Source organism: Neolamprologus brichardi, chromosome 3 (assembly GCF_056152115.1).
Source record: "Neolamprologus brichardi isolate AB-2024 chromosome 3, ASM5615211v1, whole genome shotgun sequence".
In the NCBI taxonomy this organism is placed as follows: domain Eukaryota; kingdom Metazoa; phylum Chordata; class Actinopteri; order Cichliformes; family Cichlidae; genus Neolamprologus; species Neolamprologus brichardi.
The window spans coordinates 47,290,977-47,318,253 of record NC_142106.1 but is presented as its reverse complement, the minus strand read 5'-3'; the positions used below and the strand labels follow the sequence as shown (position 1 = coordinate 47,318,253).

Below are 27,277 nucleotides of genomic sequence, written 5' to 3'. Positions count from 1 at the left end.
TGTTGAGATTTTGAGGAGTTCCTCAACAATAAGGTTATTCCTTTTTTTACGGGACAGTTGGCAACTCTACTAACTAACCCTATGAATAAAGTAAACGTTCACCATCAGTAACAACATAGCACCTGCCCAGCAGTATGTGTATATATATATATTAGGGGTGCAATGATACTCGTATCGATATTGAACCGTTCGATACAGTGCTTTCGGTTCGGTACGCATATGTATCGAACAATACAAAATTTTTAATTTATTTGATCAACTTTCCTTCTGACGATGCTGTCTGTGTTGAGAGCTCAGTGGATCTGCGCTCGACAGTGCAGCCTAGGCGGAGTAGTGGAACGCAGATTCACTGAGCGCAGGACAAGCTAGCAAGACAGAAGCTAAGCTCTCGTTGCAACATGGCAAATTGAACCTCCCCCACCCTGATTCAGATCTGGCATTTGGAACTATCTTGGTTTTCATGTGAAGTATGACCCTGAAGGTAAGCGAGTCATGGACAAAAGTAAAACAGTATGTCGGATGTGCCATGCAATGCTCAATTACATTGGTGGGAACTAGTGCGTTAGCGCAGTTAGCTTGTTAACGTGTTGACGCCGTCCAGCCCCACGCACGCGGCGATCCGCGGTAGCTCGTTAACGAAGGTTTGCCGTGTTGTGGCATTAACGTCATTTCAACGAGATTAACGCTGACAGCACTAGTGGGAACACAACGAATATGACTGCACATTTACGCCGACATCATCCTAGTGCAAAGACCAGTGGAAGCAGACAAAAACAACAAGCACGCATGCTACAAACTTTACCCGAGTCATTTAGACAGCCGTTAGCACATGATTCTCCTTATGGGGACCTGATATATTTAATATGCTGCTGAGAATATAGCCCAGAAGAAGCGTATAGTATAGCTTTTATTTTGGAAAGAGCCATTTTTCTGTAATAAACTCTCTTTTCCAAAGATGAGTGATTTCTCGATCAGATAGATTTATTATTTTATTACTTTGTTGTTTCAGCAACATGAAATTTAAAAACTGTACTTTTGAGTTAAAATATATATTTATAATTTTAATAAATTACAAATTAATAATTAAAAATCGGCCCACCAGGAAAATGCCCGATGGCCAGTCCAGCTGTGCTGGGGTCCATTAATATCTATCAGACAATGCTCAGGATTTTTTTATGAGTCTGTTGTGGCCAGTGCCATCCTCTATGCTGTTGCATGCTGGGGCGGCAGGTTGAGGGTCTCAGATGCCAATAGATTCACAAGGCCAAGAATGTTGTGGGGACAGAGCTGGACTCCCTTAAGTTGATGTTGAAGAGGTGGATGTTGTCTAAGACAGCGGTCCCCAACCCCCGGGCCTCGGACCGGTACCGGTCCTTGAGTCGTTTGGTACCGGACTGCGAGAGTTGAGGCTCAGGTGTGAAATGTATGGTTTTCAGGGTTTTATCGGTTTTCAGCGTTATTTTGTTATCGTTTTTATCGTTAACTCGGTTTTCCTGGGTCTTTCCACGTGTGTTATGAATAAATCTTCTTTTTTTCGGTACCGGTACTAGTTTTATTTTGTTGTATTTATCCGCGACACCTTAAAGGCCGGTCTGCGAAAATATTGTCGGGCATAAACCGGTCCGTGGCGCTAAAAAGGTTGGGGACCGCTGGTCTAAGACAAGGACAATGCTGGACAAAACCTCCCACCCACTTCATGATATGCAGGACAGTCGTAGGAGAACGTTCAGTGAGAGACAAAGGCTACGTTCACACTGCAGGTCTTAATGCTCAATTCAGATTTTTTTGATCAAATCGGATTGTTTTTGTCTGCTTGTTCACACTACAAATAAAATGTGACAGCAAACGCGTGTGAATCCTCAAAGCGGCCCACATGCCCAAAAGAAGACATCACACACAACACGCTCTGTTTAGACCCAGACCAAACAGTATTGTTTGACTGATGGCCCTTAATATAAAGACTTGTTGCAGACTTTACGTTTCCCAATTTTGCTTTTAGTTATAAAGTTATTTTGTTATTTACATATGGCCTAATAACTACTATACTACACTACTACTACTATCCTTATTGCTGTTTTAGAGAGAAGCGGTGCTTCAAAGGATAGTTGCAGATTTCTGTCAGAATCTGCAGATTATACAGTACAAATGAAATGTTCACGTTTCTCCAGCGTTGTCTTCCCAGCAGTTTCACTAACATCTACACGGGATGGCCAGGAAGCATTCACAATGTCTTCTCGCGCGCTTCTCCGGCACTGATAATTGCCGTCTGTCAGTTGTGACATGGCCATTCAAACAGCAGTCGCTTTCTAAAACATCAGATGTGTATTGGATTCAGTACCACATACGAAAGTGACCCAGGTCGGATTTGAAAATATCGGATTTGTGCTGTTCACACTGTCATACCATGATCACTGTCATACCATGGGTCACATAGGGTCAAAAAAGTCGGATTTGATGCGCTTTCGCCTGCAGTGTGAACGTAGACTAAGATCACCCACATGCACCACTAAATGACACATGAAATCATTCCTGCCTGTGGCTATCAATGCTAACTCTAAACCTGTACAACTCCTCCACCTAATCCACAGTGCAGTAGTTACACCCTATTGCATATGCTCTACAGGGAAAATAACAAATAACAAGCTTATAGTTTAGAGTAAAATGTCAATCATATATTCACCTCTGTAATATTCTTGATATTAATAATTTAGCTATTTGTATATATTTGAGCTATTTGTTATATTTTGTAAACTTTGTAATATATTGGTATCATTTATTTTAGTTCAGTCTTTTCCTGATATTGTCTTGGAGCAACTGTAACCACATAATTTCCTTGGTGATTAATAAAATATTCCGCATCTGATTACTTGTCCTGATGGAAAACCACTGCCATGTCCTCAAACCAGAGATGCCAATGTGAAACTAGTCAAGGTTAGGATTGTGAGTACAAAGCCAAGGGTCCCCGAGAATTAGAGGTGTGAGCAGGGCTTAGTTTTTAACACTTCTTGGCCCACCCTAAAGCTCTTCTTTGTAGTAATTCCACCAGGTAGGCCATTCTTATGCTGTCAGAAATACAACTGTGCCGTTGAAACACAGGGAAACACTGGATTAGAAATCCACTACTATTCTCTATTAGGACTGGGCGATATGACCCAACATTCATATCTTGCTATTCTTTAACTGGATGGCGATATACGATATATATCTTGATATTTTTTTAAAGCCATAAAGTAAGAATAAAAAGAGGGTTCTTAGTCAAAGCTGTGTCTATAAGATGTTAAACTGTGTGTCTTTTTCATAACAGTGACATGGTTGTATTTACCTTAATTGAACGAGTCGTCAGTCGCGGTTATACCCATCAGCATATACTGGAGCAACAGGGCTATGTAAAAAGTGTAGGGGGACGTGTTTGCGGTCACATCCAGCGGGTGTGTGGGCGGGAGCATGATACAGTCGCTTCAACTCAAGTCACTGCTGCACAGACTCTGGCTCCAAAAATCCACCATGCGGGATATTTTGGCTTCATTTTTGCACAATGGGAGGAGGTGCTGTCACGTCATCCATGTTTTCTACAGTCATTGGTAAAGACAAACGAGGCCCTGGTTGATGTGACTTCCTTGTTACGTGATTTGAATTGTTGAAAAGATGCAGGAAATACAGGAAATGTTTCGCATGATCTGGATCCGAGTTTAATGTAAATTAATAAAACACACCCTTCCAACTTGCCAAATGTCAATTATGTCCAAGTCAGACAAGGACTTCCTGTAATTTTTGTGGACATATATAAATCAATATGTATTTATTTAAGTGTGTGTGTGTGTGTGTGTGTGTGTGTGTATTTCAATTGTCTAAATATATATCTTTCCAAATGTGCTATTGGTATTAAATTCTCACCAGATGTAAGTAAAAAACCCATACATCCACACATACAAAAAAACCCCAAACAAAACCATAGATATCCGTAAAAATGTGTAATAGTAGGAAATGACAGAAAAAGTAGTGAACACATTAAAGGGAAATCAACATAAACCAGACATAACCAGAGGGAAAACTGTTCCGGTTGATGGAAAACACTGGGAAAAACTGTGGCGTCACAAGAACAGTTTTTTTACGAGAATGGGAGCAAACACTTGCTCAGGTGAGGAATTGCTATTCTTAGGGTGAAGCTCATTAATCCACTGCTGTGAGACCTGCCTTCCTGAACAGACAGAAAGAAGGATGGCTGCGGACAGGAGCTGGCTGGCAGTGGTGAGGATGGAATGGGCGAGGTTGCAAATTTTCTGCGTTAAAGGAAACTAACAAACCTAAAATCAATCATACAGAACAATACAGAAATAGAACAATATGGGAATCAGGAAAAATCATAACCACAAGGAAAACAAATTATATTTATAGAAACTACAAGCATAAATGACTTCTCAAAACTCAAAACAATGAAGACTTAAAAGGTCCAAGCAAATAAACACTAGGTCACAGACCCAGAGCCATGATACTGCCAAATGATCATGGCATGAATTACCTTTCTGTTGTTCTTTATATTATTGTCATATAGCTCAATACTTCTCTGATGTTGTGCAGTCAGATGCAACCAAGTGAAAGGAGGAGCTGTTCAACTTTGTCTATGGTGACATCCTGAATAACATCCAGAAGTCTCTCTAACAAAAGTAATCTAATCTCCAACAGGTCAATCCATCACAAAGAAGAAACAATTCTGTATTTTTGAAGAGCTTTTTGGTTAATGAAAGATGGAGATAATGTTTCTAAATCTTTTCTCTTTCAGGATCATTGCTTTTACCATGGCCATGTAAGAAAACATCCAGATTCCTGGGTTGCACTCCGCACATGCTCAGGATTCAGGTACAGTCCCTACCTCATGATTAATTGTTGTTACACTGTATCAAGTGTTATTAGGTGAACATAAACAAACATTAATCTATCTTTTTTACACTTATCTGGTGCCGCGTCACTGGTGTTATATATGTGTTATACAAGCTAACGCCAGTAGTGGTCACCATGTAATGTGTGTGTATCTTCCTGAGGTATAATGAATAAAAAGAAGAAGACTGATTGTAAACAGCTAACGTGTGTATCTGTCTGGCTCTGTATAACTCCTGCTTTAATGACACAAACAGGGGAAAACATAACAGCGGGGATAACCTCCACCTTTAGGCGTGCTGGCATACTATCCGCCACCTGATCCAACTCACCACCTGGTTGGGATCAGCTGACAGTTCAGCTCTTCTCTTCATCTGTGTCCAGAACTTATGGGTATAGAGCCGATGATACAATTACAAAAGCAATCATGTATTCCACAAATAGGAATGCACAATGTATTGCCTATTGCTGCAGAAAAAGCAAAACAAAACAAATGTACAGCACACCAAAAAATACAGAGCTACATAAATCTACAATATTCCTATAGTGTGTGTGTGTGTGTGTGTGTGAGAGAGGGAGAGAGTGAGTGAGTGTGAGAATGCCTGTGTCTTTGTGACAAATGTACTTGATAATGAGGGTGAGAAGCTGCAGCAATGCCCTGCAGAAACCTGGGGGCAGGCAGAGATAAAACCAGGACATTCACGCTATCCGCAGCTTCCAAGAGTACCAATGACCACCATTAGCACCCCAGGGCCACATCTCAAGACCGTCAAGCAGCACCCACCCCAGTCCTCCACCACCACCAACTGAGGTAGATGCATAGGCCAAACAGCAACCGCAGCTCTCCAGATGTCAGGAAGACCGGCAGTCACCTGCAGCCCGGGAGACCACTACCATCCACCTCCAATTCAAATAGGGAAACGAGACTACAGCAGATCACCCCCACTAAGCAATGGAATTGACCAGTGGGAACCAGAGAGAGACAAATTCATCCAGTTGGTGTTTTGAAGAGGCAGACATTTTCTCCAGACCAATGTGGTCAAGAACTAAATCTTTATATTGAACACATAAGCATCAGGCTTTTCTTGGTGATGCATAAGGAAGTAAGGAGTATACATGATGTATTTGCTTCCATATCTAGTTCACTTATATTAACTATGTTGCACAGTGAGGTTGAGATATAGCAACTAAACCATGTGGTTAGGTCTTCACATATCTTCTGCAAGAACTGTTGGACAGGCATGCAGAACCATATAGCATGCATATAGCTCTCAACAGAGTTTTCTTTGCAATAGATGCATATGTTCGATTGTGTAAGAGCCATTTGGAAACAACCTTTGTCCTGTGTAGTGTGTTCTGTAGAGATTATTGTGTAAGTTGTTAGTTGGGGCATTTAGTCATTTTTAAACAATAGCTTATAGCATTTTTGATCACCGTTTGGGCAGATATTAAAACATTTTGTTACCCAAGTAGGTATTTCTTGATTCAGTTGACCAGGATTGAATGTTTCTTCTAAGATGGATTTCAGTTGATGATATTCAACAATGTCACCTTTGCTGAGTCTATGTTTTGATAGTTCTTCAAATGAAATGAATTTTCGATCTTGTTTAATATGTTCTAGATTTTTTAAATCCCTTTCTCATACCATGATAAAAAACTTAGTATAGCCTTTTTCTGATAAATAACTGGATTGTTCCAAAAGGGTGTTAGTTTACATGGAATAAGCGAAGACTTAGTTGTTTTTAGGAATTCCCACCAGGCTGTCAGAGAAGTGTTTATGTTGAGGCTTTTAAAGTAGTTATGCTGCTTAATACTGGAGATGAGGAAAGGCAGATTACAGATTTTTACTTTTGCACAGAATCCTTGTTCTAGGTCCAGATTGTCTAATAATTTTATTTTTAAATTTTTCAAGTTATTTTATTTATACAGCACCAAATCACAACAACAGTTGCTTTAAGGTACTTTATATCGTAAGGTAGACCCTACAATAACTCGTACAGAGAAAAACCCATCAGTCGTATGACCCCTATGAGCAAGATCTTTGGTGGGCAAGAAAAACTCCTTTTTAATGGGAAGAAAGCAGGCTTAGAGGGCCTTCTGCGATGACCCGTTGGGGTGAGAGAAGGAAGACAGGATTAAGACATGCTGTGGAAAAGAGCCAGAGCATAACTAAGGGAGGATTCAGGGTCACCTGGTCCAGCCCTAACTATATGCTTTAGCAAAAAGGAAAGTTTGAAGCCTAATGTTAAAAGTAGAGATAGTGTCTGTCTCCTGAATCCAATGTGGAAGCTGATTCCACAGAAGAGGGGCCTGAAAACTAGAGGCTCTCCCTCCCATTCTACTTTTAAATACTCTAGAAACAACAAGTAACCCTGCAGTGTGAGACCAAAGTGCCTTAATGGGGTGATTTGGTACTATAAGGCAGCTGTCCCCAACCCCCGGGCCAAGGACCAATACCGGTCCGTGTGTCGTTTGGTACCGGGCCGCAAATGTTGAGGCTCGGGTGTGAAATATATGGTTTTCAGGGTTTTTATCGTTAACTTGGTTTCCCTGGGTCTTTCCCATGTTGTAGTTGTGTGTCTTATTTTAAAAGAAATATTTGCTTGTTACCATAGCAACCAGAGAGCATTAAGGGACAAGAGGAGGATGTTACTCTCAATGTTGTTGCCGCATTTCAGGAGGACGCTGCTAATGGAGTTACACAATTACACAGTGAATTTGTGGTTATTATTACATTTACAAAATACCACAGTTTTTGCCTTGGTCGTATCATTTTATTTTGTTGTAATTATCCGTGACACCTTAAAGGGCAGTCCGTAAAAATATTGTCTGATGTTAAACCTGTCCGTGCCACAAAAAAGGTTGGGGACTGCTGCTATAGGGTCATTAGCCCTTTAAACCCAAACCTGCAGGACACCGGCCCTCGAGGCCTGGAGTTGGACACCCTTGCTAAAAATGCTAACGGTCACCATTGACAGGTTAGGGTTTAAAGGGTTAAGATAAGATGGGGACTGATTATTCAGGACCTTGTATGTGAGGAGCAGGATTTTGAATTCAGTTCTGGATTTAACAGGGAGCCAATGAAGAGAAGCCAATATAGGAAAAATCTGCTCTTTCTAGTCCCTGTCAGGACTCCTGCTGCAACATTTTGCATCAACTGAAGGCTTTTCAGGGAGATTTTAGGAAATCCTGGTAATAATGAATTACAGTAGTCCAACGTAGACTTAATAAATGCATGAACTAGTTTTTAGCGTCACTCTGAGACAGGATATTTCTAATTTTAGAGATGTTACACAAGTGAAAGAAAGTAGTCCTGCATATTTGTTTAATATGTGCATTGAAGGACATATCCTGGTCAAAAATGACTCCAAGGTTCCTCACAGTGTTACTGGAGGCCAAGGTAATGCCATCAAGAGTAAGAATCTGGTTAGATGTCATATTTCTAAGATTAATAATAAGCTTAGTTTTAATCATTTTGAAACATATCAATCTATTGGATTGGATGTAGTGATAAATGTCTGTATTTTAATGTCTGAGTTGGCTGGAAGTTTCATTCACATGTAACTGCTTCACTTCTTGCATGCATTACCTGGCTACAAGCACAAGTTAATTGAGTAGGCTAGTAGCAGGTCAAATTAGCTTAGCCTTAAGAACGATGATGCATCTCCTTTTGTTTGCTGGTAGTATGGTGATGCTTTAGTCTTTAGTCTGGGATGTGATATCCTTCTTTTCCTAAATGGCAAGATTGGAGGGAGGTCTGAAGAGAGCCACAGATACTTCATCCTAATTTGTTCTGCTTCAGGCCGTACTAGTTTATTAATCCTTATTTCCGTGGCTGTGATATGAGCAGCTGTTGTGAAGATATGGCAAATAAAATCCTTTTGGCTACAACAGGGGTCGGCAACCTTTCTGATGATGAGTGCCATCTAAAATATTCTCAAAAGCAAATGTGCTATATCAACCGTTGCATAAACAATAAATGTAATAACGCTGCATATCAACAGTAAAACATTATATAGAGCAACTTTATTGAACTATATTTTTTTGACAGATGTTGGCAAAGTGCAGATCAGCTATTTTCAAAAAACACATTTTTATACATAACAAGAACACCAAAGGAAGTATACAACAGAAAATGCAAATGACACAAAAAAATAAACTGGGCCTATATGACATTGGTTAATACAGGGATGTACATGTTAATGTGATCCCTTCCCCTGCTTTGCATTTGCCAGTTGTGTTATCTGGGGATCACATTTTGTAACTTTAAGGAGCACACAGGTCTCTGAGTGTTCAGCAGTCAGACTGCTATGGGAGGCAAAACAAGTCTGTATTTTTTGTCTATCTTTGTGCTTCAATTCAAACTGCAACTCTTTTTTCCTCCTTTTACACAGAGGGCTGATATCACTGAATTCTAGTGACACCTACTACCTGGAGCCAATCAGCAGTGTAGATCCAGTCTACCACTCACTGTTGAGTACCATGAAGCTGCCAATTAAGGGTGGAAACTGTTACCACACGCATCACACCACACAGCCCAACCTTATCTCTAATCTGCTCACATCATTTCATTCAAGGGTGAGTCTTCCAGAAATCAGTGGTACACCTTTTCTAAACCAAATTGGGTTGATTAAGTCAAAAATTAAATTAGGTTTATATAGACAGATCTGGAACAGAGAAAAATAATGAATTACTCCCCCAAAAGGGAGAAAGCACAACCAGAATATGTGTAGCCACCTCAAACAGGATTTAAACCAGAAACCTTCTCTCTGTGAGCGAATTTCTAAACCACTCCACCACCATTCAATCTATTTTGTAGCTTTCATGTCTGTGTCAAAGCACTTTCTCTAAAGGTACCACTGGCGTCTATGTTCTCTTGCTAAAAGTATTTACTTATCTGCCTTCACACACAAATGACTTGAGTGACATCTCATTCTTAATCCAGAGGGTCTAATAAAATGTTGGCCATCCCTTTGCAGCTATAACAGATTCAGTTCTTCTAGGAAAGCTTTTTACAAGGTTTAGGGGTGTGACACTGATGTTAGACAATAAGGCCTAATTTATTTCAAAGATGTTTCATTGGACTAAGGCCAGGACTCACTGCAGGCAAGTCAAGTTTGTTTGTTTGTTTGTTTGTGATACAACAACAAAGAAAAGAAAGAAAAAACACAATCAAACAAAGCATAAGGAAAACAGGGATATTTTAAATGTAATTCTTCCCTCAAATTGTATCCCACATTCCTTTTAGAAAACAGATTTATAATATTGTCAGGAAGGTTGTATATTGCTTAATACATAATGTGTTCAGTGTAAAAATGAACCAGAAACCAAGAAACTTATGTTCATGATCTTTTTCTATTTCCACACCATCTTTGTGAATCTGTGCTTATGAGTTAATTTGAAAATTCCCAAATAACACGATTTTAGTTTTGCTTAGATTCAATCATATTTTGTTCTTGTCAAACCATGTTGTCTTTTTGTACATTTCTAAAGCTACCATGGAGAAATGTGGAATACAGAGACCACACCCCTGCCTCGCACCCCCACTGCCCAATAAGGCCGGGGCTCTGGGGCTCTTCCACAGTGTATGTTATGTTTAGTTTTGTCATCCTCCTGTCAGCCCCAACAGGGCAGTTGGCAGCCTTTAACTGCTTGATCATACGGGGTTAACTGTTGACTGTTGTTGCTATTTCATATAATATAATATAATATAATTGATTGATTCAATATTTTGTTTTTGTTTACTGCTTTACAGGATCTCTTTTAGTGCTGAGCAGTTATATCTTCATCCAGTGTTTTTCCCCATAGTTCACTGTCTAAATATGTATAATATTTTATGTCCTTTTTACACCTTTTCTGCACATTCTTCCACTCTAATGGACTGACAAGTATGTGTCTCTTAACATTTTAGATATTCCCTATCTCCTATCTTTGTTTGAGAGTGTTTTAGCCCATCAGTTTATGGTACTGTATTTATAAACATGTTGCTCCTTCCTTCTTCTCTTTAATGGCAGGTTAAAAGGAATACCTTGGGTACGACTAAGTACATAGAACTGTACATTGTGGCGGATAATACATTGGTAAGATGACTCACCACCTGCCTTATTCATGCCCAAGCCGATTATTCCTGTGCACAGTCAAACTACTACATTTGTCTGCTGAGATCAAGCTCACACAGCAGGATGGACACTCAGTTCACATACTAAACAATTATGTAATTCAAGATAATATGGCTCTTTTATATGGACAATTCTAAGCTTATCTAGTAGTTGTACTGAGGCAAAAGTAAGTGGAGTTAGTATTTGTCTGCTTAATGTGGGGATAGATTTAGGTTGAATTGCCAGGTGGACGGACTTTCAAATGGTTGTTCTGCAGTAATTAAATACCATGTCTCAATTGAAGTACACTTTGGGCTCCTTCTGCCACATTTAAGGCGACTGGAACACAATTCATTAAAAAAATACTGACAGTATTCTCGCCAGTATTCTTCTTGATGTTTATTAAAGGGAAAAACACATTTTAGTTGTAAACCACCATCAGCATGATCCCTGTTGTTAAGATTTTACTAAGATCCAGTAGCGTATACAATGTTCAGAGATTCTAAGTTGGGCAAAGTGTTATAAAATATATTTACCAATAAGAAGACTGAAGTCCTCTCCCACTCTAATTGGTATCAGTCGGGATTAATTGTTTCTAAGATGTTTTACATTTTCCCCTCATGGCTAACATTCATTTATGTAATCGTGCAGTTTCAACGGCAGAATCAAGATTATGAAAAGACTAAGGCGAGGATAATGGAAATTGCTAATTATGTGGATAAGGTAAGGATGAGGGCTTCTGTTGTTCACCCCTGTTCTCCAGAGAACAAACAGTTTGATTCAACAAGCTATTGTTGCTGGGTCCACATATATTTCCTTGTCATGTATTAGTTATCTACTTTGAGATAACGTTTATGTTCTAAATCCGTAGTGATTGAAAACACACGAATTACAGTACTTAATATGACTTCACCTGTCAGTAGTTTTAATATTGTGACAGTGACTAGTAATAGTTTTTGGGGTTTTTTATTTGCCATTTGGAAAAATGTAGAAAATGTAGAAAAATAATATCTGTTGTGTCTATGTTCAGTTCTACAGGGCTCTGAACATCCGTGTGCCTCTCATTGGTCTGGAGGTTTGGACTGAAAGAGATCAGTGCATCATCACAGAGGAGCCAAATGCAACCCTTCGGTCCTTCCTCCAATGGAGACAGAAGCTAAAATCACGCAAGAAGCATGACAATGCCCAGTTGCTTACGTAAGAAACATACCACAGCACTGAGCCAACACCAGACATGTAGAAAACAAAACAAAACTTTCACCTCTGTCTGAAGCATTTTTGTATTTCAAGCAGGAACTTTAAATCATTTTCATACCTGTTGGAATCAAAATAATATTTTTCTTGTCAGTTCACAGCTACCTTTTCAGTGATCAGTTGGAAACAGAGTGGATATGCCGACTGTGGTTTTTCATTAAAAAAATAGTTATACTATACAGTCAAGGGAAAAATAATGTTTCAAGTATACCCAATGATTTAACAGTGTGTAAAACCAGTAGCAAGTAGTAACTTGCAGTAATCACTTTCTGAATGACTCTCACATCATTGTGAAGAAATGCTTTACAGTCACTCAGGAAGATTTTGACATTGTGTTAACATACCACTGAATGTCATGATCAGGCTGTGTGCAGGCAGGAGAGGACCCAAACGCAAACTCACGGGAAAACAGGACTGAACTCAAAATACAGCTTTATTGCTGACAGAGGATAAAGGCGATACAAAATAATATGAAACTAAACTGGGAAGTACTAAGGAACTGACTCATGAGGAAACACACGGAGGGGCACACAGTCATGAGGGAGAACACGACACAGAACTGAGGGAGACGCAGACATAAATACACAGAGGGTTAATGAGGGAAGTGGGAGCACACGGGGAACACAGGTGACCTGATAATCATAACAAGACAGGGCAGGAGTAAATGCAACACTGACGGGAGACTGTCAAAGTAAAACAGGAAGTACACAGAGGTTCAGACAGGAGGATAGAGAGCACGGACATAACGGGCTGGGGAAAACATGGAATAAAACACGAGGGGAAACAAGGGTTCACAGATACACAGAGGGGCACACAGGGGGTAACCAAATAAGGAACATCTTAACTAAACAACCTAGGAACCAAGGCATAAATAAAGAACAAAATACAAAACACATGAAAACTAAGAATACTGGGCCAACATGGCCCAGGACCATGACAACTGAATGCCAAAAATTCAGCTTCTGAATTTCAGCTTCATTAAATTATCTCAAAAATAATTAATGAAATGATTAGCAGCACCTGGCTGTTACTTATCCTTTAAATTCCTGTGTACTCAGTTTTTCACATATATGCCTCTGCATAAGGTCCTGTGAAAACATATTTTGATGACTTTAGTATACAAATTCAGTATCTGGCTTCATTGCTGTCTGCGGAATAAATGCTAAATTTATTTTATGAATCCATTCAAGTGGTTTACATAATAGACATTTGTTCACTTTGTCATATTCTTAGTGATTGTACTTTACATGGACTTGCATGACAGAAAATGTGACCTTTTTTTCCATTGACGAGAAGTTTAAAAAAATATTATTTGTTAAAGGTCTATGAAAGAATGTGTGACTTTCTTTTGTCAAATAAGTCAAGAATTGGGGTGGCTGTGAAACTGATTAGGCTCCAATGTTTATCTTTTGTTTATCTGAAGCTGGGTCACAGTGTCAGCAGACTAAGTGGAGTATTTGAGAAATTCTTCTTTCCAGCAAGGCTTTACAGTGTTGTGATACAATGCTGCAATGGCAGGAAGTAATATCTCTTATTTCAATCACCTGCAAATTATATTTTTAGTATTCTTAGAATTTACTGCTCCTATCACAAGATAACAAAACAAAAAAACAAGAGGAGAAAAACAACATCCAGGACTCAGACTCTGTAGAGGCTCTCTAAGTGAGGCCTGTTATTAAAATCACTATTATTCTTCATTTTTAATTAAACATATTTATTTTTTATTTATTTTATTTATATTCAACATGCCAGTATTGAGCAATTGAGCCAAGCCAACTTTATTTATAAAGCACTTTAAAAACAGGGAGTACTGACCAAAGTGCTGAACAGTGTTGGTCAAGTTACTTGAAAAAAGTAATCAGTAACTAATTACTGATTACTTCCCCCAAAAAGTAACCCCGTTACTTTACTGATTTACTGATTACTTATTTAGTTACTTAGTTACTTAGTTACTTTTTAAAAACACGATTTACAACCTGAATAGGTGATAAAGTGATAGATCTTTCAGCCCAATTCTACTTTTTCTACATAATCCATCATACAAAATGTAATCAAATGGAAAAGTCTCTTTTTAAAACTTGTTTTATTAGTTTTAATCTTTTAACTTTATGCATCAAGCAAAAATTTAATTATATGCAACATTCTCTGACTGGAAGAAATTTGTTTAATATTTAAACCTATTTTCTGCACTTTCCAGCACATAAAATATTTTTTGTGTTAACACTCACTCTTTCAAATAGATGCAAGTAAAACACAGCATAAAGTCAAAGACTAGCGGTCCTTTTGCTCTATTTTAACCTGTAAAGCAGGAGTAGGGTAGGCGGAGGTTTGTCCTGGTGCAGGTGTGCCGCAGCGGTCAGTGGAAGAATCCGCGAGTTTCTCTGTGAGTTTCCCATTACGTCATAGCGCACTCGGTGTTTGCTTGGAAGTTTAGGGTTTTTTTTCGCTGTAAAAAGAAGTTTTCTTCCCACGCACAACGGACACTAATGTTTTTGTCACTTTTTATGGAATCAAACTTAAAGTAAGGTCAGTACTTCCACGCTTTAAACACTGCATGCTCATACTCTCTCCCGCACTCGATATATTATCCATTGTTGACCTGCACACAGCTGTTGTCACAAACGTCGCACTCGCTTACGTCACTGTCATGACACATTCTCACAAAACAAAATCACGGTTTTAGTAACGCAGCGTTCCTACGGGAAAGTAATGGTAATCTAATTACCGTTTTTGCAATAGTAATCCCTTACTTTACTCGTTACTTGAAAAAAGTAATCGGATTTGCGTTACTGCCCATCTCTGGTGCTGAACATAATTCAGTTCAATTCAGTTTTATTTATACACAACAACAGCAGCCTCAAGGTTCAAGAGAAGTAAGCCAGGATAAAAGAAATGCTGTGGAAGAGAGCCAAAAGATTAATAAAATATAAGTACTATAAATAAAATACATAGTAAAAAAAAAAAGTAAAATTATAGAACATCAATATCAAAAGAGGAAAAATCCAAGTGAAATTAACATTCTAGACTGAGCCAAACCGAAAAAGGTCGGTCTTTAGACCAGATTAGAAAACACAAGCAAAACTTTAATCATGATGGAGAGGTGATGGCATCTCTGACCATGTTCAGTCTAATAAATCAGGGAAGTTGAGCAGCATGTCTGAATGTAATACATTTAATTATTACATGGCCTTATTAAGTGGCCTGCCGTCTGTCACTGCCATTTGTGTTTGTGTTTGTGCTGTTTCTGGCACTTGTTACTCAAATTGTAAAATCAATAATATTGGATCACCATTCACGGGGGAAACGCAGTAGTAAGCTGGAAAGTGGACATCTTCGTCTGCTTATGGATTGGCTCATCGCCTCTTTCCTTCCTGATCTACACCTGGTAGGTACCTGTTGCCGGACCCAAAGAGCTATTCCGGCTGTCACAGCCCCGTTGCTTGGCACCAGAGAAAGCACCAGGTGATCCAGGAGAGAAGGACAATTGCTGCCTAAGCAAAAACCCTTAGTGGTCCCGTACGTGTCAGGAGTATCGGAACAGTTGAGACACATTTTAAAAATTTTCGTTGCCTCATCATAACCTTGGTGTAACACTCCCCCTTTCCCATGTGGTTACTTGGGAAAATGAATTACCCATCCATGCATTATACTGTGAAAGCATCCGATGTAACAGGATTGATCTGTAATTGTTTCACTGAATATCAAGTTCAGGACAATTGTATTAAATCAGTTGCGCTCAACCTCCGTGATGTTTAGACCTGGGCTGATAATTAGCATAGTGTGTCTCTGCACTCACCATTGTATGATGAGCCTCTGGCAGTTGGTTAATGTATAAACTAACAAATGCTTATAAAACAAACAAAAATTTGCTTCCAATAGAGCAAAAACCTCAAAATAGTAGCAGGAGCAGCACAAATGTTAATTAGAAAAATGTAGACTCGGTGATTAGATGTGCTGATATAGTAGGATCTGTTTTGTTTTGATTATTCAATCAGAGCTTGATTCTGTTTTAGCATGCCAAGAGACCAACTGCATTCAGTGCATCCATTGTGGACCCCGAAGTGAACAGGAAGAAGGTTGAGGTTAAGTCATAATTCACTCTGTTTCTCGTGTTTTTTTTCTCTGTGTGAAAGGGGTGTGACATTCAAGGGGACAACTATCGGCATGGCACCACTGGAGGGGATGTGCAGCCTGGAAAACTCTGGAGGCATCAATGTGGTATGTGGAAATACATTTCTACTTCACAGCTGACATCATTCTGCTTTCCAGCAACAGCTGAATTCAAAAGAAAAACTTGCTGTACTGCTCAGATAGCGAGACAGCCGCTGCTCCTAGCGAAGCCTTTAGTATTTGACTCAAAATAAATGTTGTTGATGTACCACACATATTATTGGGATCACTGCAGTCTGAAATAATGGAATAAAAATCCCAAAAAAGTTTATTCTGTTCACCTGGACGTAGCGTTTTAAGTGGGAGAAACATTTTGTCACTCATCGAAGTGATGATAAATGAGCCACTCAGTCTCAGCTGACTGCAGGTTTCCCTAACCTTTTAAACCATACATACTGACTGAAACTAGTACAACTGGCAAAAAATGGGATATGAGGTCAGTTTCTTCATTAATATGCAAATTGTCATGACCATTTCCGTACCTGGATGACTGAGCATCCATTTAGACACTAGAAAAAAAAAAATTTTTTTTGTTTATCAAGCCAACGAATTGAGGCATGTGTAAACCGTGTGTAAATCGTATGTGCGTGTTATGCCTGTTGATGTCTACATTATTTTCTGACATGAAATGTTGAGACAGGAGAAAGTACTGGAGATGGTTCTTTGGTATTAACGAACTGTAATATAGAATTTTTTAAAAAATCAAGAGCTCTGTGTGTTGTGAATCTTCTAGGCTTAGCACCCCTCTGGCCATGCTGGAAAAACACTCATTTTGTTACTTTAATAAACATATAATTTAATGTATGTTAAAAGTAACAAATTCATTGTTTAAACATCAATCAAAAAAATAACATCACTGAAAAAGGAACACAAATTTAGACAATCGGTCAAACAAATACAAATTTATAACCAGGAGTTTTGAGATACAACATACAAATCCACAGTTCAACTTTTAACTTAGATGCACTAAAATCATTTTAATAGACATAACAATAACCATAATAACCTGGCCCAACCATGAAGTCAGCTTACTCTGACACACCCATATTAAATTAGTTTGAACATATTGTTGATAGACTGCATCACATAAGTGACAGCTCCTTTTGTTATTCCTCTACAGGACCACTCAGAGCTGTCCATTGGTGCTGCAGCCACCATGGCCCACGAGATTGGCCACAACTTTGGGATGAGCCACGACCATGACAGCTGCTGTGTGGAGGCCACTGCTGATCAAGGAGGCTGTGTGATGGCCGCTGCCACCGGGTTAGCCACGAGCTCTGCACAAGACTAAAGAAACATCCTAGTCACCCTCAGATGTTGTTACTAACACCTTGATTTCAACTCAAGTCAATTTTATTTATATAGCACTACAACAGCAATTCCCTCAAGGTTCCTTATAAAGACCCTACAATAATATAGTAAACATGACAAGGACATGGCAACAACGAAAGGAAAAAACCTTTTAACAGGAAGAAATGTTTGATAGAACCAAGCAGCCATAACACACTGACACATTACATTACTTGACACATGAAAAACAGTTTTAGCTGCTGAAATACTAGCATGGCTGTTTAACAAACTATTCCCTTGATAATTTTTTATTAGATTTTTATATTTTGCCTTTGAATTTGTTTTTCTTGTGTTGTCCTGTAAATAGGTACTACAAATCCGAATGAAGGTAAACACGTATTTGTGTGAAAGACTTTGTTCCTTGATAAACATGATACAATATAACATACTGACATAATACAATACAATATCAGACAGAAAGCGTAGAATCAAACTATCATGTAAGCTTTTCACGGTTTACAATAAGTAGCAGTGGCTATAGTGGAGCTAAACTGAAACCTAAGGATTGCTTTCCTCCAGCACTGTCTAAGACAGGGGTCTCAAACTCGTGGCCCGGGGGCCATTTGCGGCCCACGTCACCCCTACTTGCAGCCCGCATATTGAGGTGAAGAAATATATATATAAAAATATATTATTAAAAAAAATGATTTAACATGAAGGCAATATGAGCAGTGTTACAGTGTGACAGTGTATGGACAGTGTAGTCCGTGCTGCAGGGAGAATGTGTGGGACTGCCCCTCCCTTTGTGTGTGTGTGTGAGTGCGAGGCACGGAGGAAAAGGAGAGTTGAAAAGTACAAGTTGCTACTGGCGAGAAACAGAAGATGAAAGCATGTAAATATAATAATAACCACTGCAGCAAGTGTAGAGTGCCTGACGAGCCCAGTTGTAAGTAAACTGTTAAGACTCGTCTATACACTGTGTTTGTGTTTTCCAATAACATTCAGTCATAGGTTTTTTTTGTCATATTTAAAATAAACAAAAACACTAAATTTTTGGAAATATTTGTGGACTTTTCCTCTGATAAAATGACAGTGCCAGCAGTGGCCCCCAGCTCCTCTGAGTTTGAGATCCCTGGTCTGTCAGCTTATACACGTGACTAGTTTACAAAGGAAGTGGCTTAAAAGTCTAGGCAAGAGCTGATGGCTTGGGGAAGGCAATAGCTGAGAAGGCTACGGGATTAAGATAAGTGCAGAACTGTTCTAGAGTCAGTGCATCTTCTTTATATATCGCCTTGATGATTATGATGACCATGGATTTGGCCTCTAGATGAGCATCTATGTTGAGAAGAGGGAGGTAGCTGAATAGTACTTGGAAGGTGTTTTGCCCACGCACGCTTTTTCCTTCTTTTTTTCTTACACATATGTCCAAGATTACTGCGGTGTGTACATTCAATATTAATGCTTTCTGTGATGGGAGCAGGGATAGTAAAGAGCCATGTTTAAGCCTAACTGCAAAATATATTTAAAAAATTCATCATTCACAGCTTCACCTTTGTTTTTTTATCTTTGAAAAAAAAAAATAGTTCAAGTTATACAAAGCAGTAACACACCGCTCATTTAAAACCTGTGACCTCTGTGTCTCTCACATTCTCTCTCTCTCCCTCTGCTAATTGCTAATGACTTAAATAGTATATCAGTCAAAATACTTACAGATTGAATAATTGTAAAATGTACAAATGCATGCATAACATTGATATTTTGTTTACTTTCTGTTCAATGTAAATAATATGATAATGTCCCTGTCCAGGCACCCATTCCCTCGAGTCTTCAGTTACTGCAGCAAACGCGATTTGGACCGCTATTTCCAGAAGGGAGGGGGCATGTGCTTATATAACATTCCCAACATGAACGATCTGGTGGGGGGCAAGAAGTGTGGCAACGGCTTTGTGGAGGACGGAGAAGAGTGTGATTGTGGAGAACCAGATGTGAGGACAAGTATTCAATTTGAACTTATATTAACTTCCCCTACCAGATAAAAAAGGGCATTAAAGCAATAAAGCAGAGGTGGGAAACTCCAGGCCTCAAGGGCTGGTGTCCTGTAGGTTGCAGATATATCACCCTGGGTCAATACACCTGCATCGAATGATTTGTTCATTACCAGGCCTCTGGAGAACTTCATGACATGTTGTGGAGGTCATTTAGCCATTTGAATCAGCTGTGTTGGATCAAGGACGCATCTAAAACCTGCAGGACACAGGCCTGACCCCTGCAATAAAGTAATGCATTATGTTTAATTCTCGTAAGTTAAATAACTTTTTTGATGCTCATTTACTTTTTGTAACAGCTTTAAACCTTGGTTATGATTTGCTTGTCCTATTATTAAATTATTTTGCAGACAATTGTCAGCTGATTTTCACACAAAACTTAGCTGAAGAGAAAATATCCAACTTTTGACAAAACCATCTCATCATCATGTCCATTCTGTAGTTTTTTCAGCTTTTAAAAACAGATGAAATGCTATGCTATGTTGTTATAGATACTTGGATTAGATACTCGGAGTTCTCATCTTTGTCGAATGTAGGTTTAAATAAAAGAGAAAAGCCAGAGTATTCTTATTATGAAAATAATGACTTCATATCACTGCATTTCAGATGCATTTATTTACTGTATTGTTTCAAAAAAATTAAACAGCACTTTTTTGAGACTGTGACACGAGGACCACTGCGGTGGCTGTACCTCAGGAGGTAGAGCAGATCATCTACTAATCAGAAGGTTGGTGGGTTAGGTTATCCCTAACCCTAAAGTTGGCATGCCTTGGGCATGAGGCTAACCCCAAGTCTGTTTCCGATGCATCCATTGGAGTAAGGAGTAATGTTAGATAGAAAGCACTTCTGCATAGAAATAGTGCTTGTGTCCATTGTGATTCAGCATACAAGCCTTTGTTAGGGAGCATGGATGTACTGCGATCACTGTTGTTTTCTACTGGTGCCAAAAGCGGTGGTCCACTGACAGTCTTGAAAGAAAATAAGGAGACTTCACACACACTTCTATACTTATTCACCACTTTGTTAGGTACACCTTGCTAGTATGCTAGTACTAATGCAGCTAGTTCATGTTATTCACACCGAATATTGATCCTGTCATCTGAATGTCAAAGTGGAAATCAAGACTCGAGTCCTGATTTCGGTGAGTGGATTAAAAGTGTGTTTTTAAGCCTTCCTTATGTGCAGATAAGATAAGATAAGAAGAACTTTATTTATCCCGAGGGAAATTCTTTTGTCATACACATTGCAGTCACACATTGCTCAACAATTTTGGAGCCGCAACTGCGAAGGCCTGTCCCCTCGAGTATCCATTATGTCTTTAGAACAAGGAAAAGCATTTGGTCTGCTGACCTGAGAGAACGAGGCAGGACAAGGCAGCAGCTCAGACAGATACTCTGAACAGAGAAGTGTGTGTGTGTGTGTGTGTGTGTGTGCACGTGTGTGTGTGTGTAGTTGCTTTTGCTTATTGGTTAAATATAGCTCTTTTTACATAACTGAGCTTACTCTGTAAAAAGGTGATTAAACATAACCTACAAATCATTTATGAAGTCCGTTTTATTTGAATCATTAAAGTTAAAGCAGAGGTTATTTTATTATTTTATTATTATTGTTTTTCGTTATGTACACTTCAGTGTTTAAACCTTGATATTGTGTGTTATTGTATGATTGTCAACAGGAATGTGAAAACGACTGCTGCAATCCCAATAACTGTACCTTGAAGGAGGAGGTCCAGTGTGCCCATGGAATGTGCTGTGAGGGGTGCAAAGTAAGAGACAACAGCAAGAAAGTGGGGGTGTTTTATAATAAAAATAAGTTATAAATAATATTATTCTATATATTTGTTGTCTTGTGAGTATAATGGTTAACACACTCGCCTTACAAGTGAAGGATTAAACGTGTCAGGTAAAAACGTGTGCAAATATGTCATGGTGTACAAAAGTGACACGGTGCATCAAAGTGTCATTAATACTGTTCCACATGTGTGGATCTGACCAAAGTGGATGAGTTAAAGAGTCTGATGGCAGCAGAAGGAACGAACTCCTGTAATGTTCCTGCGAGACTGCGAGGTTGAAGGAACCTGTTGCCGAAACTGCTCTTCAGATTGTCAGGTGTGTTATCGAGGGGGTGGGAGTCATTGTCCATGATTGCCAGCATTCTGTCACTGATCACCTCCTCCTCATGCCAACAACAGACGGATAAAACATATAGAGCAGGCTGCTGCATACATTGAAGGAGCTGAACCTTCGTAAAACGTAAAGCCGGCTCAGACCCTTTTTGTAGGCAGCTCCGTGTCCAATCCAATAATGGCCGTGTCATCATAGGCTTTCTGGAGGAGACAAGTTTCTGTGATGTACTTGAAGTTGGCCGAGTAGATGGTGAAGAGGAAAGGGGACAGAACAATTGATTGGGATGCTCCTATCTTGCTGTTAAGACTCTCTGACACACAGCTCTGCAGTCTCACAAACTGTTGTCTGCCTGTCAGGTAGACGGTGATCCACTGGACCAGTGGAGCCTCCACCTGCATGTTCTCCAACTTCTCTCAGCAGCCCGCCCTGGATCGTATTAAAGGCACTAGAGAAGTCGAAGAACATTATCCGAACTGTGGTGTTGGGTCTGTCGGGGGAGGAATACCCTCTCTGCAGCAGATGTATCACTGCATCATCCACCCCTAAGTGGGGCTGGTATTAAAGTGCAGAGGGTCTTGCTCATGAGGAGTCTGAGGTGTTCCAGCATAAGCTCTCTGTAACTTTCATAACATGAGAGGTTAGTGTTACAGGGCTGTAGTCATTTAGTTCCCTGGATGACTTTCTTAGGCACTGGGACCACTCGTGATGTTTTCCATAGCACTGGGACTCTCTGCAGGTGCATGCTCAGGTTGTATAGGTGATGAAGTATTCCACACAGCTGGCTAGCACAGGCCTTCAGCATATAGTAGTAGATAGAGCAGTTACTTTAGACTCTAAGACCAGATTGACCAACCTGTGCGCCACCTGGATTGATTACAAGAAAGCCTATGACATAATGCCCCACACATGGATACTAGATTGCATTGAACTTTACAAGGTCAACAGGATCCTTGGACTCTTTAAGAAAGCTGCTGATCTCAAACCTGCACAGCATCTGCTTTAAACACTAAATGTAGTTAAAGATCTTCACTTGTATGTTGATCTGTAATTATTAGAGCTGGACCGTTCCAATATTACGTATCGGTATCAATCCGATATTACGTATCGGTATCGGTCTGATACTGACGTAAATTACTGGAGCGGATATCGGAGAGAAATAAAAAATGTAATCCCATCCATTAAATATCAAAAAAGCACCTCACAAAACTTGCGACATGGCGTAACTTGGCTCATAACTGTAGCACGTCGCAGCAGTGTACCTCACATAATAGAGCGGCTGTGTGTGGAGGGTGGGTGGTTCCCTATTTTGTTTTTTGTTTTTTTGCTGGGAGTTTGCAACCCTATTAGTTAGGTTGCTTACTCTTTAAAACACCAGAATAGGGAGGATGGAGTAGGTTTAAGTTCATTAGATTGATCAGTATTGCTGAACTATGAAATATTTTGGGTGCAGTGTATTTTTTGCATACAGGTATTAAAATAATAGCTTTAGTGTTTTTTGTGTTTTTTTTTAACTTGAGTATGAACTTATACAAAAAGCAGCAAGATATTAAAAAACAGTTTTATTGATGAAAAAACACACTATATCGGATTCATATCGGTATCGGCAGATATCCAAATTTATGATATCAGTATCCGTATCGGACATAAAACTGGTATCGTGCCATCTCTAGTAATTATTTCACACTGTGTTTTGCTAATAGTGTGTTATTTACCATAAGTGTTCAAAGTCATTCTGTGTAATCAGAGAGGATGTATAACTTTCTCCAGGTCTGAATATAAAATTGTTATGTAAGAGTCTCTGTGTTATCTGAGCATGATGTACAGTATTGCTAACATACAGAAAGCAAAGGTCAGTATCACACTATTTTTGAAGTGCTGGGTGTGTCCATTTTCCGGGATGGGCGTAAGGCAGAGTTGAGAAGAATATTTCTCTCTGAGGGAGCTGCTGGTGCAAATTGTGAGTCCTGCTTGACCCCCTTCAGTACTTCTGGTGTCACTGAAATTATGTTTCTCTCAGTGACACTCTTCAGTTTGCATACCAGCCCCACTTGGGGGTGGACGATGCAGTGATACATCACCATGGTGTTTGGGGTCTGGTGAGTCGGATGGCTATGATGGGAGTGGGCGTGTCCTTACCTTGTGAACCACCATCAGGAACCTCCTGCCATCTGGAAAGAGGTATAGGAGAATCATTTGCAGAAAACCAGGATGTTAAAAGGGTTCTTCTCACAAACTGTGAGACTGATAATTGGACTGTGCCCCCTCCCCATCCACACAGCCCACACAGCTAATTTAATCCCTCTCTGTGAGTGGACTGCTGATATTTTCCACACAAATTCCTTCAATGTTGTACTGTTTGTGAATTAGTCCTGTTTAAATGTTTCCTACCAGTCTATCTGCTGTAATTCTAATTCCATTTCTATTCAAACATATACATCCATATTGTTCACATTAGATTATTGTTGTAGAGTTTTGTATATTTTCAGCATTACTACTTTTTGTCTAACCTCCTCTCCAAATGACCTTAGTAATATTTCTTTAGAAGGCTCTAAATTCTGCCATTTAGATTCAGATCAGTAAAATCTTCCATCTAGTGTTCTCCTTCCTAATCTCTGCTAGTTTGCTTCCAATAACTTATAAGAGTAATAATAATACCCAAGCGTCTAAATAGTCCATTTGAGATTGACCTCTTTTTTTTATTTAACTACAGAAGAAAAAAAATAACTTCAAAACCTTTACCAGAAAGACACGACATGTTCTATTTGCTCCAGTAGCACTTTATGCTCCTGCAGCTTTCCAGATGCTCCATACTGCTGCTGACTACTGGTTTAGCTCTTCATAGCCAGTATTAATATACATTATGGCGATATGGCAGCCTCGCTTCTGTCAGTCTGCCCCAGGGCAGCTGTGGCTACAACCGTAGCTTGCCTCCACCAGTGTGTGAATGTGAGAGTGAATGAATACTGGCATTGTAAAGCGCTTTGGGTGCCTTGAAAAGCGCTATATAAATCCAATCCATTATTATTATTATTTATATAATTCTTTTAGTCAAGTAGCATTGCTTATTTTCAGTGTGTATAATGTCCAGTATTCAATATCACCCCCAGTCCGTGATATGCGGTCTATCTATCTGATTTAGTTCAGATAAAAAAAAAAATTAGGTGATTTTTAACATCCAAGTAGATGCTGATATGACAGACTCTGCACTGCATTTTGTCTATTATTAGACTCAACGAGCTTCTATTGAAATGTAAAATAGCCTACCCACCATTTTAATAACATGGACTATTTTAACATAGAAACTGAACATTTAATAGCATTCCTTTGTCTGATCATTTCTTAATTAAATTTAAATTTACAGTAATGGGTTACTGGGAAATGCATTTTATTACAGTTGATGTATTTCTAGAAGTGCTGCATTCCTCCACTGTTACCTTCTTCAATGCCATGTGCTAACAATAGGAGCAATAAGCTACATAGATGATGTTTCCTTTCCATGCTTGGATAACATGTTCTGCCATTTGTTAGATTAGAAAGTAAACAATATTACACATGGTGGAGCTTATTCTTTGGGTTAACTTGTCTATGAACATTATACACTTTCAATACGTAGATATCCACATCATCATAAATTTACAGTGATGAGCAAGTAAAGTTAATCACAAGTACCATTATATCATTTTTTTTTCAATCCCTCAAGGACATCATTTATTCATAGGTTGTGTCTTAATCTTTATTCCAAATTGTCACATTTAGTATATAACTATGTCCTTTGGTGAAAGACTCTGAGCCTTTCCTCATTTGTTGCTAAAAGAAACTAGTTCTCACCACTACTTCCACTATATTTACTTCCAGTCTGGCCAGGGCTAGTTTTAATGTACAGAGTTATTCATCCTACCATATGGCATCCCCCCTACCATTATATCTCAAGCAGTGGATAATTGATGTATTTTTGAACCCAACTGCACTACTGTGGCTGTTCATCAACATTCAGAGGTTATTTGAAATGGTTTCTCAGAGGTTAAATGACTGGCCATTGAAAAATTGAGTCTCATGTGCTTGTATCTTTGTTTAGCGATGCCAAGTGTGGGAAGATTCAGTGCCACAGTGCTGCCACGAAGCCAAAAGGCACCAATGCTGTGTCAATTGACACTACCATCAAGACTGGAGGAAGAGAGGTGAAATGTCGTGGCACATACGTCTACAGCACCCAGGATGGCCAGGGTGACCTGCCTGACCCGGGTCTTGTCATGACCGGCACCAAGTGCGGAGAGGGCAAGGTGGGTTCACACCAAGCTGGAATTTTGTGGTCAGGCAAATATTGATTGAAAACATGAAAACTTGATACTTACTGCATGTTGAAGTTGCCCTGTGGCTGGGGCCCTATCCAGATCAGTCAAATGTGGCATGCATGGAGCAGACATCAACGGATCACTGGGTCATGGTCTGTGGTGTTGCTATTGAGGTGCCAAGCATGCACCCACTTGTCTCCACCTAGAGTACCAGAAGCCCAAAACAATAGCAGGATAAGTTGTTTAGTATAATCACAAAAGATTTGGCAAACCACATACTCACCTCTATTCCTTAATACATAGATGTATTTTCCTTAAGAATATGGCAACATTCAAGAAGAAATAAACAGGCTTTCCAACGGTAGAAGATTCATTGCCAAGAAGCATTGTTAGAACAAGGAAATAAGTGTAAATTGCCATATATTTATCAGTTTTAATATAACCTCTTGCCAAATATAAAGTTAAATGTTTAGAGCCAGTTAGTCTGGCCCCAAATGGTCTACACGTTGAGTAATATGGCTTTAATGTCACTTACATGTCTTTGATGTTGGCTTCTGAATTAAACTGAACTAAAATTTTTGTAATTTCGAGATTACACTTTATACCCAGACATAATATAACGGTATTAGGTAATAAATACTTTATTAAATGTTTTAAATGAAATTAACGGGCATTTAAATCATTATTGAAATATTTAATTAATGAATTCCATTTTTTATTAATTAATAAAATTGTAATTAATTAGTAAGTAGCATATTTAATTCATCATTTTGTCATTCCTGGCTCCCTTATAGGCCTAAGTTAACAGACTCATTCAAATGTGGTCTGAATGTAACTGAAACTTCAAGGAAAGTTTGATATCTCTGACTCTTTAAGTATCGGCTGTTTGTGGTTTTTATTTACTGTGTAAAGGAGCATTGTTTATAGTTGTGACCTGTTCCCTTTGTCAAAATTTACTGATCTAATATAATGCACTGATCATTCGATCAATGCATATTATTGATCTAATAATAAGGGCTACTGGGGGTTAAGGAGGCCTGTTTGTGTATCTTGTTTATTTGGCACTTTGTCGAATGGAATATAAAGTTGTAAGTAAATCCCCCACATACACCCTACAAAATAAGAGC

The 27,277-nt window shown here is 39.1% G+C and overlaps 1 protein-coding gene across 1 annotated transcript in view; it reads left to right on the top strand.

Annotated features, from left to right (window-relative positions):
• Positions 1 to 27,277, top strand: part of LOC148104377 (disintegrin and metalloproteinase domain-containing protein 19-like) — an 80,352-nt gene that overhangs the window by 38,017 nt on the left and 15,058 nt on the right. The window contains exons 5-15 of the mRNA XM_087838357.1: positions 4,781 to 4,857; positions 9,270 to 9,453; positions 10,890 to 10,955; positions 11,625 to 11,696; positions 12,004 to 12,170; positions 16,361 to 16,445; positions 17,518 to 17,660; positions 19,495 to 19,672; positions 21,408 to 21,497; positions 21,785 to 21,840; positions 25,934 to 26,138. Of these exons, the coding sequence (XP_087694483.1) occupies positions 4,781 to 4,857; positions 9,270 to 9,453; positions 10,890 to 10,955; positions 11,625 to 11,696; positions 12,004 to 12,170; positions 16,361 to 16,445; positions 17,518 to 17,660; positions 19,495 to 19,672; positions 21,408 to 21,497; positions 21,785 to 21,840; positions 25,934 to 26,138 (1,323 nt within the window). The remainder of the gene's footprint in view (positions 1 to 4,780; positions 4,858 to 9,269; positions 9,454 to 10,889; positions 10,956 to 11,624; positions 11,697 to 12,003; positions 12,171 to 16,360; positions 16,446 to 17,517; positions 17,661 to 19,494; positions 19,673 to 21,407; positions 21,498 to 21,784; positions 21,841 to 25,933; positions 26,139 to 27,277) is intronic.